Genomic DNA, 15,259 nt, shown 5'->3' on the forward strand with positions numbered 1-15,259 from the left:
GCCTCAGTTTCCTCATCTGTCAAATGGGGATAATGAGAGCAGTCTTAGACCAGCCTATCATTGCCTGCCCTGCTGGGAGCCCCAGTGCCCGTAGCATGACCCTTGGTCATGCTGATTTACCCGGCCTGGACCCCTGACCAATCAGTCTCTTGAGAAGATAAACCCAAAGGCTCAGGCAGCAGGCAGGGCCTGGCAGGGCCCCGATGAGTTAGGACTGAGCACGGCAAGGGGCTGGGAGGGGTCTCTGAGGTGTCTAAGGCAGGGGCCCAGAAGCCCTGGCTTGTCCTAGTGCCGGGAGACCTGCTCCACATCCGGCCCTGGGATTCTCCGAACACCCTCGAAACCACTCCAGGTCCTTCCTCTGGGACTGAACTTGAGGCTTCCTGAGTTTGGTTCCCAGAACCCAGCCCTCCCTTAACCTCCCAGCTTCCCACCTCACTGCCCTTCACTCTTAGGTATCGAACTCCAAGCAGTTGACAGCATTTATTGAGCGCCTACGGAGTGCCCAGCACTGTGCGAGGCACTGGGGGGCATGGGGTGGGGAGAGAGGACATACAAAAGAATGACGGGGGGACTCGACCAGCGAGACGCTTCGGGGGGCCAGGGGTGGGGCGGGGGCGGTGTTGGAAGAGGGGAGGGAAGAGCTGCCGGCGACCCAGTGAGAAATTTGGGAGCCAGGCATGTGGGTTGTATCTGGATTGTCTGAAGTCCTGACGTCCAGGATTTCTCCCTTCCAGTTGTCATGTGTCTGACACATGGGCTGATGTCCCTTTGTGCTCAGCACTTGAGGGAGCACCTCAGAGACGGGCTGGGTTCCTCCTTCCACCAGGGGACAGTTCCTTCCCAGGGAGTGACCCCTGATTCTAAGGGAGCTGAAGGCTGCAGCCTTGGCCCCTGCACTGTCCCCAGGTTGCCTGGCAAAGCCGGTGGCCACCTGCTGCTGCAGCTCTGGAGCCACCCCCGCCCCTGGGGTCACCCACTCAGCCGCTTCCTGGGCCACGTGCACCCCCTTGTGGTCATTGCTGGCATTTTCTTTCCTCAGATTTGCTGCCTGCTCTGCGCCTCCTGGGCCTTGAGGTTAATTTACTGGTGGCTTAGAATAGAGGTCCTAGTTGGAACCTGACACCCTGGTTTGGGTGGGGGAACCCCTGATGGCCTGTTGTGTGATATCTTAGGAGTCACTTTCCTGAACCTCAGTGGGCAATAAGCCATGCCCTGCCCCTGTCAAGCTCTTGTGAGGTCCCAAAGAGTTAGGAGCAGAGAAAGCGGTTTCTAAGCCCCCGCTCCAGTTCAGAAGCCTGTCTCCCCTGTCCAATTCCCCTGGGACGCCAGAGGGCCTGGGAGGACTTCCCACCTTGGGAAAGACTGGAACTCGGTGCTCCCTCGGCCAGGCCTGATGTCCAGGATCTCCCCTGGGCTCACTGGAGAACATCATCCTTCCTGAGAGAAGAGATCAGATCCTTGGAGGGGTGGGGTGGGGGCTGCTAACATCCTGCCTTCTTCCCTCCGCTTTCTCCTAGTCTGAGCTCTGCTTGGCAGCAAAACCATCCATTTTGACCCCTGGAAGACTTCCGGGAGAAGGCCGGGCAGCAATAGCCACTCCACTTGACACGTGAGAACGCTGAGGTTTGGAGGCGCTAGCTGTTCTCCAGGTGGTCGGGGCAGGACTGGGCCGGAGCCCTTGCTGCCTCCCTGCATCTTCCTGACACCAGGCGTGGGTGGAGCCTCAGGGCCTTGAAGGCCCCCCCTGCAGGGGCTGCTTGGTAGCAGTCCTGCCCTGCCCACGCTGTGTGCCCCCCCCCCACTGCCAGCTGTTGGGCACCTGGTGGTTTGTCCCCTGATGGGCACGCTCACCACTGCAGGCTGGTTGGCCTCCAGCGGGGGGAAAGGATGTGCGGCAAAGGGGCTTGGGGCCTTGATCTGGCGTCCCCCAAACCGCCTCAACTTTACTCTAATGGCCCAGACATGGCCAGTCAGGCATTCCTCCAGCAGGTGTGATCATAGGGATAAATGGCACACAGAGGTGGTGGCAGACACAGGAGTGGCCTGAGGTGGGGAAGGCTAAGGGGGCTGCGGCCTTGGCTGGTGGGGCTGACGACTCCTCCAAAAGGCCTTCCCAGCAGGCTCAGAGTTTTCTGCCCCAGATGACCCTTCTGGCCTCTCCCTGCTACTCCTCTGCTGCCTGGCTTCCCTTGGCCTCTGGCCCCCCTGGCTGAGCAGAGCCCCCCCTGGCTTGGCCCTCGCCCCCCTCAGCTCCCTGGGCAGTTCTCTCAGACTCTGCCCTGCTGTCCCTGGCACTGGCTTTGACCTCAGTGTCCCCGTCTCCTGGGCCCCCTTTCTTCTCCTCCTTGCTCCCTGCCTCTGGCTCCCCATTGCCCTCCCCTGCTGCAGCCCCAGGGGAGGGCCCCGGGGTCTCAGGCCGCTCCGCCCGGCGGTAGACGAGGTAGCCGGTTGTGGGGAGCCCATGGGCCAGGGCTCCGGGGGGCAGGCGGCGGTAGCCCTGCTCCTTGTACAGGAAGAGGCCGAAAGCGTCAGGCTGGCTCACTCGGAACTTGGTGGCACAGAGCTGGTTTAGGGTGGCAATCGAGGCCCCTGGGGGCACGGCCAGGGTCTTGGAGGTACAGCCGCTGCTGGGGTCCTGATAGGCTACTCGGAGGAGGTGCTGTACAGGAGGAGAAGCCAAAACGAGAACTCAGCCCTGCCTGGTCTCTATGTGGCTGCCAAGCTGAGGCCCCAGCATGGTCTCTGCAGGGGTGGGGCGGGGGTGGGGAGGAGTGGTAAATCCAGAGGTGGAACAACCAAGTGGCAAAAGCTTTTTGGACGAGGTGAGCCCCGAGGGGGCTTCTGAGGAAGGGAGAGATGCGCTTGGGCCAGTGGGCCCCAGCTGCAGGCTGGAAGGCTGGCCCCCTGGCCCTACAGCCCAACCATCTGACTCGGACAGAGTGTGCCCTGTGCCCCAAGGGCTTGTCCTGCATTAATTCATTGAATCCTCACATCCACCCCAGGACGCAGGTACTATGGCCCCATTTTATAGATGAGAAAACTGAGGCACAAAGAGGTTACATAACTCTCCCAAATTCCCACAACCAGAAAGTAGCAGAGCCAGGATTTCAACCCAGGATCTGGCTACCAAGTCTGAACTCTTAACCAAGGCTAGGAAGGATCCCCTCACTGGATAGAGAGGACAGTGAATGGCCAGATGGCGTCTGGCTCTGTGGGTACCAGGCCTGAGTCCAGAAGGGAGGGTGAGGGGAGTGTGGGCTGGAAGCCTGAGTCCAGGGGAGGGCAGAGCCCCAGCTGGGGGCTGGAAGCCAGGAACTGGAGCTTGAGCTGCCCTCTGTGTCCCTTTCCCTCTACCATTGTGTCTCAGTTTCCTCATCTATACAATGGGGACAGTAATGGCCTTACTTCAGAGTTTCTGTGAAGATGCCAGGCTGAGTACCCACAGCACTTAGCACTCTGGCACAGAGAGCCCGGGTCTGACGCGTGTTCTGCGTGGGGCGCTGTTTCTATTGGGGGTGATGCAGGACTGGCCCTTCCCCTGCCAGGCCCCACTGGGAAAAGAGGGGGCTGCACAGGAGGATGCCGGAGCCCTCCAACGCTGGAAAGTTTGGGGCAGATGGCGTGGAGGCCCTGTTACCTGGAAGCTGTGGCTGGCGGGCAGCCGGCGCTGCTCCCAGAGGCTGAGGGAGCGCTGCAGCTCCTGGGAGGGGCTCAGGGGGAGGGTGTGGGCCTGGCCCAGGCTGCTCAGCAGGGCCAGGCTGGCCGAGAGGGTGGTCAAGTAGTAGCCGCCTGGGACAAAAGGGGAAGAATGCAGCTCAGGCTAGGGGTGGGTGACCTGCTCCTTCTCTCCTCCCCTGCTTACTCAGGGCCACACAGCGGCTAAGGCACCCCAGCCCCACCCTGATGTGGCGTGTGTGGGGGCGGTCCCTCACCCTCTCCAGTGAGCAGGGCAGGCTCCAGCAGCTCAGACATGTACTCGGCCTCCAGCAGCAGCTCAGGAAGGTTACACTGGGCCAGGACAATGCTCAGCAGCGGGAGGAACTCATCGGCCCCGGCGCCCTCCCCTGTGGGGGGGTGGAGGAGGAAGCTTCAGGCTCCTCTGGGGCCCCCGGGTCAGAGGCCACTCCTCGTCTTAGATAGGGACCCTCCCCTCCACGTGCCAGGCCTTGGGCAATGTGGTATCTATGACAACCATGAGCAGGGGCTAGGGAGAGGATGCTGTACTTGCTGGGCCTCAGTTTCACCATCTGTGAGATGGGAGAGTTGGACTCATTTCCCGCCCCCCCCCCCCCACGCTGTACCATTCAGGAAGTCCCTGCCTCATGGGGGTGGGGGTTGCCTCTGACTCAGCAGGGGGTCAGTAGGAGGAGGTGGGAGGAGGCATACCCGCATGGGTCCTCAGTGCTGTGTACAGCAGCTTGCAGGCCTGCAGGAGCCACTTGACCTGGGCGCTGGGTGAGTAGGCCCGGAGCAGCTGCAGTAGCTTCTGGCGCACCTGCTCCATCTCTACTGGGGAGGGCAGGCTCAAGTGGGACCCGAAGGCTCTGGGGCCCTGGGCCCGGGCCAAGCGGAGGCCTTCAGCCAGGCAGCCCAGGGAGCCATTGGCAGAAAGCCGGCGCCGCAGGCGGGCTGCCAGGATGGGCCGGAGAGGCTTGAGCACAGAGCGATGCAGCGACTTCTCCAGGACGCATTCTGTGGAGAGGCAGTCCGGGGTCAGGGGAACCATGGCAGGGGTGGGGGGCAGAGTCCCAGGCAGAAGGGGCACAGTCGGGGAGGGAGAAGGATGAGGAGTCTTGGTGAGACAGGAGGGGGGGAGGTGGAGGATGGAATTCACTTGAACGGAGATAAGATGAGGTGGGTTCTTAAAGCAGCAGAACAGACTAGAAAGGCAGGCTGGCACTGTAGAGAGGAGGAGGGAGTGGAAAGGGGACGAACTGGAATCGCGGAGAGATGAGGCTGAACAGGCAAAAGCCGGGGCTGGAGTCTCACCCAGTCTCTCAGGCGGCAGCAGCTTCTCAGGGCCCAGCTCCGCGCTCAGCATGGCCCGGGCCCGGCTCAGCGCCTCCCGGATGCCCTGCAGCTCCCGGGGCTCAGGGCCGGCCCGCACCTGGGTCAGCAGATCCTGCACCAGCTGGCCCACAGCTGTGTGGCGGTCATGCATCAGTGCTGCGGCTGCGCGGCCCACCTGCCGCTCAGGTGCCAGCAGGGAGCAGAAGGCAGCGCTCATGGACCGAAGCAGGGGCGGCCGGCGCCCTAGGCGGGGGGAGGTCACTGGGCTTCCCTGGGACCCAGGTGCCCCCTCCTCCTCTGAGCTGCTGGGGGAGCAGCAGTCCACCTCCTGGAGGGAGGGCAGGGGCGGGAGGCTGGGGCCGGCACCCCCTGGCACACGGTACCCCACTGAGCTCTCCCTCCGCAGCAGCTGGCGAGGGGGCAATCTTTCTGTCTGGTTGGGGGCTGCCCGTGGCAGCACAGGGACTGGAGGAGGTGGCACAGCAGGTGGAGACAGGGGGCTGGAGGTCTCTGTGGACACTCGCACTTTGAAACTCGTCTTGAATTTCTCCCGCTTGGTGGGACCCAGGTCCCCTGGGAACAGTGGGTTGAAGAAGCAGAGGGCGGCTCCAGTGCCCTGGTCCAGCTCTTGCGGGGACCGAGACTTCAGCCTGGGCAACAGCGGGCCATCAGATGGGCCAGGCTGAGCCTTGGTGTTGAGGGAGGAGCTCCAGAACTCTAGGGAAGAGAAACCACCTGGGGCCTCAGGGAGGGTGTCCAACCAAGGGAGAGGCACAAGCTTCAGGGTGTGCGCCTGCGTGCCTTCCCTTTCCCTCTTGGCCTCAGCTTGCCCATCTGTGCAGTGGGTAGCAGGGGACCCCTTACCAATGCCCAGATGGGAGATGGCTTCCAGTTCCTTGTGCGTGGCTGCCAGGCGGATGGCTCTGGGGAGCTGGAGCGGGAGGAGAAGGATGTCCCTGAGGCCAGAAAGGGGAGCAGAAAATCAGGAGTGAGGCATGTTTGGGGCTGCGGGGGCTGAGAGGGCCTGTGGGGGCGGGGAGGACAAGGTGTCCCAGGGGAGCAGGGCCCATAGACACCAGGTGCCCTGTGGCCAGGCTCACCGTGCGTGGCAGTAGGCACAGATGAGCTGGACCAGGTCCCGGAACACGAGCTCTGAGCTCTCCAAGGAGACGCCTGAGAGATGGGAAGTGAAGGTGTCCTCTGGGGAACCCCCCTGGACCCACCCTAACTGTTTCCAGCCCCTTCCCGCCAGGCCAGTTCCTCTCACCCCCAGGGCTCTCCTGGATGTAGTGGCTGGAGACGAAGGAGGGGCCGCTGGCCTCAGGCAGCCGCACGCACAGGACTTGGCACTGGCGAGTGTTGGATTTCCGTACCAGGAACGTCTGCGAGTGGACAGGGTTCGGAGACTCAGACCTCGTGTCCAGCCCCTCTCCCTCCCATCCTCGGCTGGCCAGTCCCTGAAAGGAGGGGGCACAACTCACCCCCGGGGGCTCGGTCCTCAGTGCGTGCAGGGCAGCCGCGGCGTTGGCGCGCAGCTGCAGCCACACGGGCCGCGTGAGCAGCAGGCGCTCCCGCAGGCTCACGGTGCGCCCGGGCCGCTGGGGCCCACCTGCCTGACCCCCGCCGGCATCAGGCACATCATACAGCGGGTCCTGGGCTGGCCTGGAGGCAGGCACCAGACCTGAGCAGGAGGCCAGGAGCTGGGACCCTTTCCCCCTCCTCTGCCCCCAGGACGGACCCTGTGCTGCCACCCCTCCCTGCCCCACCAGCCACCCTTCCAACTTCACTAACTTTTCGCTCTCCAGGTGTCCAGGTGCAAAGCTGGTCAGGCTGGGGGCTCCGAAAGGGCCTGCTCCTGGCTCCCCAGGGGTTTCCATGGCTGGGAGCTCCTTCGGTTTCTGGTTTCTCCAGGGACTCAGGAAGAGAATCCAGCCCCCAAGGCGAGAGCATTCACATTCCCGGTGGTGAGTAACACTTCCTGAGGGCGGATCGCCCTGTCACACCCCGCCAGTTAACTCTTGTGTGTCCACTCAGCTTGGGCAGCGCCCGTTGCCTCTCTTTTCTGGGCCCCGCCTCGGGGGGCAGGGATCCCTTCTCTGCAAGCGCCACTCCGAGGGCCCCAGCTGTGGGCTGCCGCCTCCACTCAGTGCTTCCTGCAGCCCTGTCAGCTTCCCTGAACCACAGGGGTGGGCAGGAAGGGGTTAAGCAGGGCCTGTCTCAGTCCCCAGAGGCCCAAGCCTCGCCCCTGGGGCACCTTTAAGTCTGTGTCAGTCGCTCATCTGTCCAGGCCTTAGGGTCAGCCGTGTGGGAAAGCGCCCCCTATTGGCCACAGATGACTCATTCCTGAGCCTACCTTGGGTTTTGGGATTTCAGGTTGCCATGGAGAAAGGATGCCGTGTCTCCATGGAAACTAACCCCTTTGCTTAAGTGAGGTTCTGGGGGTGGTTCTAACACTCAGCGCTAAACAGGGGGGAGTCTGGCTGGGAGGTCGTCAGCACATGGCGCTGCTGCCAGCTGCCTCCCACGCGCACAGGCCCTGCCAGCCTGCCTTGCCAATCTGCCAAGCGACTGGGGCAGGTGCAGACATGACCCAGTCTCCAAGCACCGAGCACCCAGCCCCCTTCCCCACCCAAGGCCACGTGTTCTGTCTCTGCCACATGGTGCTTCAGACTTTGCTCACCAGCACTGGGTAGTCCAGGGCCCAGCCCCCCACCTCTGTGGGGAGGAGCTCCCCCTTCCCTAGCCTGTACCCCAAGTCAGAGTGGATAGGCTCCTGCTGGGTAGTGAGAGGAGGCACCAGGGACCCCCAAAGAGACTGCTGTCTCAGGAACTCTCCACGGGAGCTGATTCCCTTGCAAGGTAAATCAGACACATGCAGGTCACGCCAGAGTCTCAGGAAAGGTTTTAATTCCAGTCCCCGAAATCCGGGAGGAAGACACCAAGAACTGCCTCGAGAAGACCTGGGGAGCCTGCCTTCTCACCTCCAGCAACAGCCAGGACAGACAGGCCCCCAAAATATAATTTCCAGGACCGAGTTCCCACGAAGCAGGGCTCTGCTCACTGGCTCAGTGACTAGGGGGCCGGGTCCAAGGTCAGCAAGAAGGACATTGCTTTGGCTTAAGATGAGGGACGTCTTCTCTGTCAGGGAGGGCACCGAGGAGGCTGGCCTTCGTGGTGGGGGGGAGGTGGTGGGCTCGCTGGGGATGGAGGAGACAGTCTTGCCTGGCGAGGGCAGGTCCAGGCCACAGCTGTACAGGCCCCCGAGGAGGGGCAGAGGAGGAGTCCAGACCAGTGGTGGCTGGATGGGAGGGCCCAGCAGCAGTGCTGGAGAGCCGGCGGGGCAGACCCCTAGGGGCCTGTCAGTCTGTGTTGTGGCAGCAGGAAAATGCAAATCCTGGGTTTGGTGCCAGCTGCTCCGAGGGGCCCCTCGGCTGTGAACAGCAGGGTCATGGTCCTGGGGGTACAGGGGACAGGGAAATCACTACAGGTGAGATGCTGGTCAAGAGGGAGGCAGTCACTTCATATGGGGGACTGAGAGGAGTGGCCTAGGTCTGGCCCATGGCAGTCGAGGCTGGGAGGGCACAGGGCAGCTCCACACCCTCCTCCGTGACCCCACCAGCCCTCCCTGACCAATCCTGGCCCCATCAACCGAGAGCTTCCCCACCCCCACGATGCCCTCAACCCCAGACTCGCAGGCCACAGATCTCTCTAGCCTCTGCCCCTCTCGGGGCTCCCTTCCAGGAGGCTGGGCTGGGTGCGGGGACAGTGGGAGGTGGAACAACCCCTGTGGTGCTTACCATCTGATTTTCTCTTCTGAGGGGACACAGCTGCCCTAGCCTGGGTAGGTGAGAAGAAAACCCCCCTGAGAGCCTGTCTTCAGTTGGCAAGTCCTCTCCCCCCATCAGCCTCTCTGGGGTTGGGGGCTGCTGGGTCAGTGCTGCACCGAGAGGGGTGGGGAGCATAGACCCCTTGTAGGCAAAGCTCTGATGTGGTCTCCTGTCAGAGGCCTGGCCAGCCCAGCTGCTTTCCCTCCTTCCCTTTCTCCCACCCCATGCAAACCTGCCCTGGAACAAGGAGGGGGCTGACACAGATTAGAAGTTCCCTCCTCCAGGGTGGCCTCAGGCAAAGGGGTCTTGTGAGCCCAGAGCAATGCCAGGGAACCCGGGCTGAGGGCAGGGGTGCTGAGGGCCGAGCACAGAGCTCCCCAGGCCCTCAGACAGCCCACGCGGGGACGGCCTGCAGAGACCAAGGCTGGGGTCTGCAGCAGGGACCTGCGCTGGCAGCCCCTACCTGGAGACGGGGCAGGAGAAGCGGCAGCACTGGACCCACCTTTTTGATAGCCGTCCAGTCCTCCAGGATGTCGATCTCCTGCAGCATGTACACGATGTAAGGGCCTGTGACGGGGTCAAGGAAGCAGGAGGCCGTGGAGGGGACAGGGGACGGGCCTTGGCCCGGGAGCTCTAACCCTCGGGAGCTGGTGGATGGTGGGGTGGGGCTGAGGGCCTGGGTGCGAACTCAGGCTCCACCTCCTACTTCTGGGCCCCCCGTTCTCAAGGAGAGGGGGAACCCGTGGGGTCACCGGGCCCCAGCTTTACTTTCCCTCGGCTCCCTCTCACCTCCTCTCTCCAGTCTCAAGGTCAGTAGGCTAAGGTCCATCCCACCAGCTCAAGGACCTGCTCCTTCTATTCCCATGCCCTTAAATGTCCCTTCATCGGGCCCCTTTCCCCATCTGCAGACTCTGCTCTCTTCTATTTTGAAAACAACCCTCCATCCTCTGGGGACCATCCACTCTGCCCTCTGTGCTCTGTACCTCATGCCTCCACACCCTCACCTCCCATTCCCCTCAAGCCCTGCAGTGCGGATTCCTCCCTCCCTGCCTGAACCTGACTCCCACCACCAGGCAGTCAATGCCCTGAGCAGCCGGTTGCTGCAGGGATATGGGGGCGGGGCAGGGTGGGAGTGGGGGGCATGAGAATTCAACTCAACTCTGCGCTGGGCTATGCCACGAGGGATGAAGGCATGGCAGGCCCTGGACTGAGGGGGCTCATGCCTGAGGTGGGGCAGACACAACTGCTCCCATATGGGATGCAGGTGACCCAGTTGAGGGCACAGGGGTGCAGAGAAGAGAGAAGCCATAGCCATTGGGGGAAGGCCAGGAGAGGCTTCCTGGAGGAGGTAACAGCTGAGACAAGCACTGAGCAGGCAGAGACTGGCAGAAAGGCATTCTAAGAGGAGGGTAGAAAGTGAGCAAAGGCATGGGGGTGGAAGGCCTGGGACGTGCCCAGGGACATCGTGGGAAAGCCAGAAGGGCCTCAAAGGAGACCTCACTCAGGAAGTTAAGGGGAGTCACTGAACGGATGTTTCTATTTTTCTATGGTCCATACAGCCCACGAGAGACCCAGGACCCCACCCAAAATTTCTGACAGCTGGATTTGCCAGCACACAGCCACAGGATGCCAAATGACCATACATGTGTCCAATCAGACCCTGCCCTCCATGTCCCTCCACCCCCTCCCCCGGGGCTGGAGCAGACGCTGACATCCTGCCTGGCTCAGGCCACCGTGGGTGGAAGGATACCAGAAACGAGGGGAGCCTTCTTCCTCTTGCTGGGTGGCAGAGAGTCCCACGTCTTCGAGCTGCCTCTGGCATGCAGTTTGTCATCCCACCACTCTGGCCCCCAGACCCAGAGTCAGGATCAGGATGCTGGTCCCCCCAGGCCGCCCCAACCCTGCAGCCTGTGTCCCTCACACAAGCCAGGCCTCCCCATCAACCACCTCCCAGGGCCGTGGGAGAATGCTGGGTTTGGGGGCTGGCAGCTGAGCTCAGGTCCCGACTGCACAGCCGTGTGACCCTGGGAAGGAGGGCACTGGGCCTTTGCGAGCCTCAGTTTCTTCAGCTGTTCAGTGGGAGGAGGACAATTTCTGCTTCCCCAGGGCCCTGTATGAATGTAGGCACTGTGGACACGGAGGGGCCTGTGGCTACTGCACGTGTGGGCGTGTCAGAACGACACCTCCTGTTCTGGAAGAGAGCAGGCCAGAGGAGGGTGGGGGACCCGCTCTTCCTGAGCCCCCACCGTGTGCCAGGCACTGGGTTGGGCCTTTCCATGCCTGGTTTCATTCAGTCCCCACAGTGACCCCCCCGAAGCAGCTCCTTTTCTATCCCCTTGTGCAGGCAGGGGAAGCTGAGGTCTACACAGGGGTGGGCAGTGACAGAGCTGGGACCGGCGCGGGGTGCCTGGGGCCGTCCCTCGCCTCACCAGAGCTGATGTCCAGGCTCTGGCGGTCCTCCTCCAGCCTCTGGATCCGCTCCTGCAGCTCGCCCTGCAGGGTGTCATACAGCAGGAGCTTCTCACTCTGGAAGAGGTGGGGCGGTTCAGCCAGGCGGGACACAGCGGCCACTTCGGAGTCCCCCCACACCCTCCGCCCGCTGCCACATCCACCTCTAGGTGTTGCTTGGCTCCCTGCAGCTCACACTGGTACTTATTCCTGATCACGTCCAGACAGAAGCCCTTGTAGATCCCTGCAGAGGGAGGGAGTGGGCTTGGCTAGGGACCCAGGCGCCCAAAAAAGGGGGGCCGGGAGCAGGGGTGAGGCCGGGAGAGGCAGAGAGAGGAAGGGGACAGAGCCATGGGTGTTGGTAAGGGAACAAGGAGGGGGACTGAGGACTGCCCCAAGGCATGGGACAGCCCACAGACCTGCCACCTGAATGCGAATCTTGAGGCTCTGCTGCAGCCCCCCCAGAGGCTCTGTGTACTCGGGCGCTCTCTCAGCCCCCACTTCCTCCAGCCGCAGCCGCAGCTGACTCAGTCGTTCTCTGAACAACCTAGGAGGTAAAAGGCAGCCACGCAGCCATGTGCTCATCCATCAGACATGTGCTGAGCGTCCTCACTCACTTGGGGCCTCAGCCACCCCTGCCCAGCACCAGGCCCACTGCCTCCTCACCCCGGGTGCCTGAAGACCCAGCCCTGGGTGTCCCATGCTCACTTCTCCTTCAGCTCCGAGAACTGCTTCTCTAAGTCCAGCATCTCGTTGACGCACTCGCTGCGGCGCCGCTCATAGTCCTCGTCGTCCATCTCTGGGACAAGAAGCCGGTCAGGGCTGGCTGAGGAGGAGCAGCGGGCACGCGGGTGTGCGTGTGGGGCTCACCTGAGCTCTCCTCCTCTGACTCGGTCTGGCTGCCGCTCCGTTCCTCCTCACTCTCTTCCTCCTCCCCATTCATCTCGGCGGCTGAGTCGCCCTCTGCTTCCATCTCTTCTGTGTCTTTGCTTGGAGGCTGGACGGGCATCTGGGCTCTGGGAGAAGGAGTGGAACTCTACGGCTCTGAGCGGGAAAGTGGCCACGCACGAAGTCAAACTGAGCCTGACCACAGACGGGGACAGCTGGGGAAGTGACTGGACTCGCCACACCCTGAGCACACACAGGGTGGGGACAGTGCAAGTAGCCCTGTCTGCACAACTGCCAGAAGTCTGGGAGCCACAGAAATGCCCAGGCCCTTGGACATTGTTGGTAGTCCCAAACTTGGGAAGACTAGCCAAGGTGATGACCCATAATACGGGAAGTCAAGGACAGGCTCGCCACTGCCTATGGGAGTGAGCCCAAACTTCAGACTGGGGCTTTCAAGGCCCTGCAGACTGGACTTGGGCTAGTGGTCCGGCTCCCTCACCCCACCATCTCACGGCCAATTCTCACATACACTATGCACTTCTTCCCCCTGCTCGTGCTCCAACCCTTCACTTCCCTTCCTGAAAACACTCTACAATCCTCCTGTCTTCTCCCTGGGCTCTGGGTCAAATCCTATCTCCTTCGGCTTCCTGGGGATCTCATGTCATCTCTTCCATCTCTTCAACTCTCCCTCTTGCCGGCTCCTTCCTATGACACCGTAGACATGCTCAGGTATCGTCTACCACTCAGAAAAAGCAGAAACATGAGACCTCACCCCATTCCACTGGGCAGCTCCCAGCTGTCCACCTCCCAGCCACACTTTCAAGGCCCTGTGCACACTTGCTGCTCTTGCTCTTCCCCCCGCCCCCCCCCCCCCCCCCCCGGCTTGTTCCAGTCCATGTCTGTATCCTCACTCGGCTGAAACTACTGGTGGAGAGTCAACCAATGACCTCCTTGTACCTAATGCGTTTTCAGTGCTCATCTTAGTTGACTTCTCAGCAACACTGAACACTGCTAAGCATTCTTTCTTTTATTCTCTTATCTACTATTTATTGAAAATCTAGTAGATGCTAGGTACCATCAGACACTACCACAGGGCACGACTGTGACAGACAGACACAGTCTCTGACCTCAGGGAGTTTACAAGTTCCTGGGCGAGAGAGGCAAAGAAACAGAGCACTCCTGTGGTGTGAGAAGAGTTGAGACTGGAGGCAGATGGGAGAGGCGTCTAACTGAAACCTGGAGCTGGCCGCAGCAGAGAGGGCTTGCAGGGGAAGGTGGGCCAGACAGATGAGCTAGTTGAGGGAAGGAACATTCCAGGCAGAATAAGCAGCAGGTACAAAGACCCCAAAATGAGAGAAGGGGCAGAGTTGGGGCCACACGGATCTAAGCCTCAGAGAGAAATCCGGGCTCAGAAATCTGGTCATCAGCCGCTAGCGAGTTCTTCAGGTCTCGAGAGAGGGTGAAACCAGCAAGGCAGAATGTGTGGAGTGAGAAGAGGTCCAAGATGGAACTCCCAGGGTCACCAAAGGGACAGATGATGAGACCTCTGCAAAGAAGAAGGGAATTAGCAAGAGGTGGAGAAGGAAAAACCCAAAGTCATGGGAGAGAGAATTTCAGGATGCAGCAGTGACAGTGCCAAATGCTGCCAAGAGATCACCGAAGAGGCAGACGAAACAGTCCTCTTAACAGATCATCTCTCTGCTTATTGGGGTCTTCTATTCCACAGTGACGTTTTTCCAACCTCTCTGGGCACTCCTTTGTCGTCCTTCAGATCAGTGTAGACACCACTCCCTCCAGGAAGCCTTATTTGCTTACATCTCCTATTTGTCTGTTCGCATGTCTGTCTCCCCAACTATTCTCTAAGCCTCCCCAGGGCAGGGCTGCGCATGCGCCTTATTCACCTAACACAGTACTGACTCCCTTGGTGACTGGAGGATTTACAAATACAAATTAAACAAAATAAACTTTTGTGGTGCAGGGATTGGCTTTTACTTCTTGGTAACCCCAGGCCCCTGTAGTGGTAGCAAACCCAAAGTGTTCTGTTAACTTTCCCTGACACCATTCGAACTGTGTAAATATCTGGCCTAGAGAACAACTTAGTCACATGCCTCAGTGATTTCACAAATGATTTGAACCTGACCTGAAAACCCTGTTCTCCAAACCAGCCTTATCTTTCCCATTCTCAAGCCTCAGTGCTTGCCGTCCCCAAATTTTGCAATTCCTCTTCACCGTTAAGTATATTTACTTTGAAAGACGCAACTTAAGCCCTACCTTTCGGGACCAGAAAGGGCGGCGGGGGGAGGCGGGGGGTCTCTCCAGCAGTCGCGGATTCTGCAGAATAAGCTAAATTAAATCACAACCCCGCCCCCCTCCTTACCCAGGGTGCAAAAAGAGGACAATCACTGCCACTGAGTGCTGTAAAGATTGCAAAGGGTAAGGGATGGAAAAGTAAATTGTAAGGCGTCGTGCACATATATCTTTTCAGAAAGAGCAGGCCTCCATAGAAGACAGATTCTTCCCCACCCTCGAAGAGGCCAACACAGCCCCTCCGCGGCGCGCCCGAAGCCTCCCGCCACTGGCTTTTTCGCGGTCAGCTGCGGCCCCGCGGCCCCGCACGCATCCTGCCGGTTAAGTCTCCCCTTCGGCCCTAAAGATCGGGCCGGCTACGACAGACTGACTGAAGATGCCAAACCAGGCGCCAGGGGTGGCGTTACGCACCGCGGAGAGTGGGGCCTCCGGCTTCACGTCCGAGACTCCCAGAGAGGTCCCTCGGGCTACCGGTATTGGCCACAGCCCCCGGGCTCCCGGAAGCGCTGCGCCGGTCCCTCTTCTCCTGGGGGCGGGGCCTGCCCGCGCTTCCGCATACGTCATCAGTAGGCGCCAGTTGGGGGAGCTCATAATTGGACAGCTGGGGGCGAGGCATGCTGGGATACTGCGGGCCGGTCTCCATAGCAACCGGCCGAAATTCACGTAGGCCTTCAGCCGGCGGGAAAGGCCCTTGTGGTTTCCTCGCTTTGTTGCCGGCGGTCCTGGGTCCGCGGCCGCCTGCCCCGCGGCGTGAAAGGAGAGAACCTGGAACCTCC

The 15,259-nt window shown here is 61.0% G+C and overlaps 2 protein-coding genes across 8 annotated transcripts; both read right to left on the bottom strand.

Annotated features, from left to right (window-relative positions):
* Nucleotides 1–464: 464 nt before the first annotated feature.
* On the bottom strand, nucleotides 465–7,083 carry RIN1 (Ras and Rab interactor 1). Of its 4 annotated transcripts, XM_070564278.1 has the most exons (11): nucleotides 6,805–7,019; nucleotides 6,495–6,675; nucleotides 6,281–6,395; nucleotides 6,114–6,186; nucleotides 5,878–5,969; nucleotides 4,993–5,730; nucleotides 4,390–4,695; nucleotides 3,936–4,067; nucleotides 3,641–3,792; nucleotides 2,546–2,662; nucleotides 465–1,440 (listed from the first exon to the last, which is right to left on the bottom strand). In XM_070564278.1, the coding sequence occupies exons 1-11, from the start codon at nucleotides 6,888–6,890 to the stop codon at nucleotides 1,432–1,434; spliced, it is 2,001 nt and encodes a 666-aa protein (XP_070420379.1). In that variant the 5' UTR covers nucleotides 6,891–7,019; the 3' UTR covers nucleotides 465–1,431. The 4 variants fall into 4 exon arrangements, with proteins under 4 accessions (XP_070420379.1, XP_070420378.1, XP_008531449.2 ...); XM_070564277.1 differs by lacking the exon at nucleotides 3,641–3,792; XM_008533227.2 differs by having other exon boundaries at nucleotides 465–2,662; nucleotides 6,805–7,018.
* An 820-nt stretch (nucleotides 7,084–7,903) lies between these two features.
* On the bottom strand, nucleotides 7,904–15,058 carry BRMS1 (BRMS1 transcriptional repressor and anoikis regulator). Of its 4 annotated transcripts, XM_070564281.1 has the most exons (12): nucleotides 14,895–15,000; nucleotides 14,448–14,507; nucleotides 13,304–13,722; nucleotides 12,159–12,304; nucleotides 11,997–12,087; nucleotides 11,708–11,835; nucleotides 11,453–11,532; nucleotides 11,270–11,366; nucleotides 10,591–10,683; nucleotides 9,343–9,407; nucleotides 8,811–8,850; nucleotides 7,904–8,467 (listed from the first exon to the last, which is right to left on the bottom strand). In XM_070564281.1, the coding sequence occupies exons 4-12, from the start codon at nucleotides 12,295–12,297 to the stop codon at nucleotides 8,460–8,462; spliced, it is 741 nt and encodes a 246-aa protein (XP_070420382.1). In that variant the 5' UTR covers nucleotides 12,298–12,304; nucleotides 13,304–13,722; nucleotides 14,448–14,507; nucleotides 14,895–15,000; the 3' UTR covers nucleotides 7,904–8,459. The 4 variants fall into 4 exon arrangements, with proteins under 4 accessions (XP_070420382.1, XP_070420381.1, XP_070420380.1 ...); XM_070564280.1 differs by lacking the exon at nucleotides 14,448–14,507 and having other exon boundaries at nucleotides 14,895–15,036; XM_070564279.1 differs by lacking the exon at nucleotides 13,304–13,722 and having other exon boundaries at nucleotides 14,895–15,036.
* Nucleotides 15,059–15,259: the final 201 nt, after the last annotated feature.

The sequence above is a fragment of the Equus przewalskii genome, chromosome 11 (genome assembly GCF_037783145.1).
Source record: "Equus przewalskii isolate Varuska chromosome 11, EquPr2, whole genome shotgun sequence".
Taxonomy (NCBI): Eukaryota; Metazoa; Chordata; class Mammalia; order Perissodactyla; family Equidae; genus Equus; species Equus przewalskii.